The sequence below is a fragment of the Papaver somniferum genome, unplaced genomic scaffold (assembly GCF_003573695.1).
Source record: "Papaver somniferum cultivar HN1 unplaced genomic scaffold, ASM357369v1 unplaced-scaffold_54, whole genome shotgun sequence".
Taxonomy (NCBI): Eukaryota; Viridiplantae; Streptophyta; class Magnoliopsida; order Ranunculales; family Papaveraceae; genus Papaver; species Papaver somniferum.
The window spans coordinates 295,341-299,587 of record NW_020648082.1 but is presented as its reverse complement, the minus strand read 5'-3'; the positions used below and the strand labels follow the sequence as shown (position 1 = coordinate 299,587).

Sequence of the window (4,247 nt, the reverse complement as noted above, 5' to 3'; positions counted from 1 at the left end):
ATTTCTTACTCGACAAGGTATAAGGATGAATACCATGACGTCCTTGTAAATATTACTTTCAGAAACAAAACTCTTGGAAAAGTCGGCATGCTATTCATCCTATAACCTTGCCGACTAAAAACAAATATGAAAAGTCGGCATGATATTCTTACCAAGTTCGGAAAAAAAATACCCTGCCAACTTTTACCATCATAAGGGATTTGAGATTGGATATGATTTTACATACTCGATTTGAGATTGGGTACAAAATCATACCCAATCTGAAAACCCGTATGCTTTTTTTTTGTTCATTTTGAGTTTTGATTTTTATTTTTAGTTTCATCACGTAGAGATTTTGAAATCATAAACAATCTTAAAGAATTTTTTTTTATGAGTTTTAGGTTTTTGTCGTCAGGGTTTGAATTTGGCTGAAAATAGTAAGGATAATTTTATCTTTTAGCATCTATTAGACACCCCTTAACGCACTATCTTGAATGAGTTTAAAATTGGTATACCCCAGTTAATTTCGGTGTACCTAAACTTAGAGAGGTTTTAGAAATACCCCTTAACTGTTGAAAAAAGAAAAAGGGATTCATTTGTATTTCTCCGGATGGTAGCCATGGGCAGCAAGATCGTTGCTTGCCCCACCAAGTCTAGGATAACAGATATTTGAAAGCTCGCATAGGGATACGTGTGGATTAATACAGTATTATCTAAGGTCTAAAAAGCTGCGCCGTGGTGGTTTGTTTCTCCGAGTCTTATTACTATTTGGGTTCTCGAGATTCTCTGCTTCGAATCGAGTAAGTAATTTTACATGGATGCAGAAGGCAATATCATCACCCCAGACAACAAAAGGTATACACAAAACCTAACTAAATCCCATCTGTTTGATCCCATGTTTGTAATCCTTTCCAATTATTTTAGGTTTCTTCATTCTAGGGTTTTCAATTTGTCATGTTTGATCTCAATTTCATGTCTCAGTGTTTCAGATTCCAATTCTTTTCATTCTAGGGTTTTGAAATGCTGGTAACGGATTCTCATGATTATAAGTTGCTTCCCTGATAACCATGGTTATGTTTGATCTCAATTTCATGTCTCAATGTTTCAAATTTCATTTCTAGGGTTTTGAATTGTTCAATAATCCATGGTTTTTGTTTCAATTTCATCTCTCAAATTCTTTCCATTTATTACATAAAAACCAACGATGATTATGTATTTTTGATAGTCTCATCTCTTTTTGGTATGTTATGCTGTTTGCCTCTGTTTGACCATATATTAATTTTAATTGTTTTTTTTTCTCTCCCTTAAACAGTTCTCTTCTAGTGGAGGAGGAGGAGGAGGAGGAGGAGGAATATGAATTACTGGGAAACGACTCCAAAAGCTTCAGCAAGCATTTGAAGTTTATGAGACGTTACCGTCCAGACCTTTTGTATCAGGAGATTTTTAGGTCTGACAACCGTTACAAGTATACCAGGGAGTTGAGGAAGCAGAATCAGGCTAAACTTTCACGTACCTTACACAAACGTACTTATGAGAGGTTGGGGGTCCTTAAGCCTCTATAAAACGTTGAGATGTATGACAAACTCTTTGGAGAAGGAAATGATACCACTTCGGATTCTTCCAAGAAAGTTGAATTGCTAGAAGGCAAACTCCCTCTTTTGCAGTTATCTAACGTGTCAATATATCCAGCACTGGTTACAGGAACTTGTAGAGAGATGATTGGCACCCTTGATGCATATTTGAACGGTTTCCGTTATTCAACTTCAAGTACACCTTTCCAGATAGATGTTATTATGTACAGTAATGTAAAGCATGCTTTCTTTCAAGATGGAGAGGAAGAGAAAGATGGAGACGAGACCATCCCGCCTCTCTTACACTTGCACTTGTGCAACCCAATCAAGGTGGGGACCGATATGGAAAAGGATATCCAGTTCCGTATGGTACATACCTTTAAGGGAAGGAAGAGATCTGCTCATGATTCATGTAAGTTTGATGATCTTAATCGAGTTATGCACAACTTTTTCGCTGGAGTTGATCGTATTTGGGAACCGTTGCCTTACCTTTTCTGTAGAAAGGTACAGAGGGAGTATGGATTCAAGGGGGAACTTCCCCTGAAGGAACCACATGTATTTTGCCTGACTGAACCTTGCATAGTTGATCTCGTAAAAGCACCTTTCTTTGTTGTCACCCTAGAAGAGGTCGAAATTGCTAGTTTGGTGCTAGTTAAACCTGAGATGACAGTGTTTAACATGACATTCGTGTTAAAGGACTTCGAGCACGATGTGCTTCAGATATACTCAATTCCTGAAATGAAACTCGATGGTATCACACAGTCGCTTGATATCAGAAGTGTCAAGTACTACGAGAACGATAGTCTAGATTTAGATATTGGACAGTGGAGGTCCAGGTTGGAGAATATAAGACTTCATCCACAGACGTTCATGGAGGAGGGCGGATGGGATAAGTTCAACTCAGGAGAGAGTGATGCTGATTACTCTGACAGCTCGGCGGCGAGTATTGAGAATTACTCTGACTTCTCAGGGATGGATTACAACTCTGACAAGCAATCATCTGATAGTGATCAGGAGTTAGGCTCACCCACAGATAAAAAAAAGAATACTTGCTACCCCGATGGCAAACCTGGTCAAGTGTCTAGTTCTGGCCGTAAAAAGAGAGAAATTAAGAATAAAGAGCCTTCAACTCGGACATTGAGAACTAGGACAGTGGCTGAACAGTCGATGGTATTATCAGAAGAATCAGATGATGACTGTCTCAGGCCCAGATATAGAAGAAAAGGAAAAAAATGTGCAACTCCAACAAAGCTTATTTCTAAAGTAAGAGGACCGGTGGTGATGTTGGATAGTGAAGAGTAGAGTTTGATATTGAAGTTGGTGAGTTAGTATCTTCTATTAACACTATTATTTAGTTTCTTAATGTTTTATGATAAAAGTAATTCTCCTGTAAGATTGTTCTTGTTTGTAGACTTGAAAAAAAAATGGATTTCTAGAATTTTACATGTGTAGGCTGTTTTTTATTCGAACCAGAGGGATTTCTTAGCGAAATTGCTATGTCTCTTCATCAGCCATGATGATATACAGAATTTCTGATTTACGTTATGCTTTTGTATGCATTCTTTTCGGATTACTATATCAGGATTTGGTCTAACTCTTGTTGATTTTTCAGGTACAGCAAGGATGTTGATGCTGAATCCGTAGCTGCAGAGTCCAAAGCCCTTCATGCAGCACTTTTTGGTTGTCTCAGTTGCAGCCATGTGATGTTCTTTTAGTTTCTGACTGTCAAGTTATAGTTAAATTTATTGCTAGGGTTTCTTTCTCTGTTGGATGTATGCTCTTAGTCATATTAACGGCTATGCTGATAAGCTGGTTGCTTTTGCTTGGTAGGTTGCGTTCTTTAGAATCATCCTAGTCACTTGTGTACTCTTTTTTGTTCGCTGACGTAAGGCTAGGCAATCTTAAAAACTAAGTCTGTTCAATCAATTTAAGTTTCTTTTTTCAACAAAATAGGTTACACGTTCAGAGGGCTCTTTTTATCACTTTGCTTGCAGCATTTAGAATGGCATCAGAGTTCTCCATCGACACACTGTATCCTTGTACTAGGATTGTTTTTGTCAAGGTATTCATTAATAGCTAAATGGAAATTGTTTCAGTTTAAAGCAACCTCATATAAAGCTAATATGTGTCTTCCACTACTGTGTTATTTTTTCATGTAGCAAGAAATGTGCCCGTTTTTTGCAAGGAATTTTTGTCTGTGATCATCGTGTATTTGTCTTGGTTCACGTATTCACTTACTTATAGTTTTTTGAAGTCAAAACTTTTGTGTTTCCATAATTAATGATATTTGTGTCTGAACTAATAGCGCATTTAAGTATATTAGATGATGGAATTATTTAGATACCTAGGCTCGATGTCAGACCGCAGGAGTTCCTTGAGATGAAGTTTGCTACTTCTACATGGTTCTCTAGTGTATGCAAGGGCATAGTTTGCATAGGCCACACACATGGACCATAGGCCCGATAAACAGTGATTATTTTATGTCCAGAATTTTTTTTATGGTTGCTGATGGAGTTAAACATCAGTCATCAGTCAGAATATGCTGAAATAGGTCAAAACTTTATCTTGGTAGAATTTTTTTTGACGGGGGCGTTTTTTGAAGAGGGCATGATATGAGGGACGGACAAATGATATCTTGACTCCACGTTTAAGACCTTCCAAACTTCATACACATCACCTACTGTGCTCTACAAACCT

At 37.5% G+C, this 4,247-nt stretch overlaps 1 protein-coding gene across 1 annotated transcript; it reads left to right on the top strand.

Annotated features, from left to right (window-relative positions):
• The first annotated feature begins 655 nt into the window (after positions 1–655).
• On the top strand, positions 656–3,500 carry LOC113343080 (FACT complex subunit SPT16-like). Its single transcript, XM_026587393.1, has 3 exons — positions 656–834; positions 1,292–2,870; positions 3,163–3,500. Exon 2 carries the CDS (start codon positions 1,551–1,553, stop codon positions 2,850–2,852), a length of 1,302 nt encoding a protein of 433 aa, XP_026443178.1. The 5' UTR covers positions 656–834; positions 1,292–1,550; the 3' UTR covers positions 2,853–2,870; positions 3,163–3,500.
• Positions 3,501–4,247: the final 747 nt, after the last annotated feature.

Coding starts and splice junctions, on each gene's coding strand:
- LOC113343080 (XM_026587393.1), top strand. CDS start 1,551: ATGTATGACAAACTCTTTGGAGAAGGAAATGATACCACTTCGGATTCT.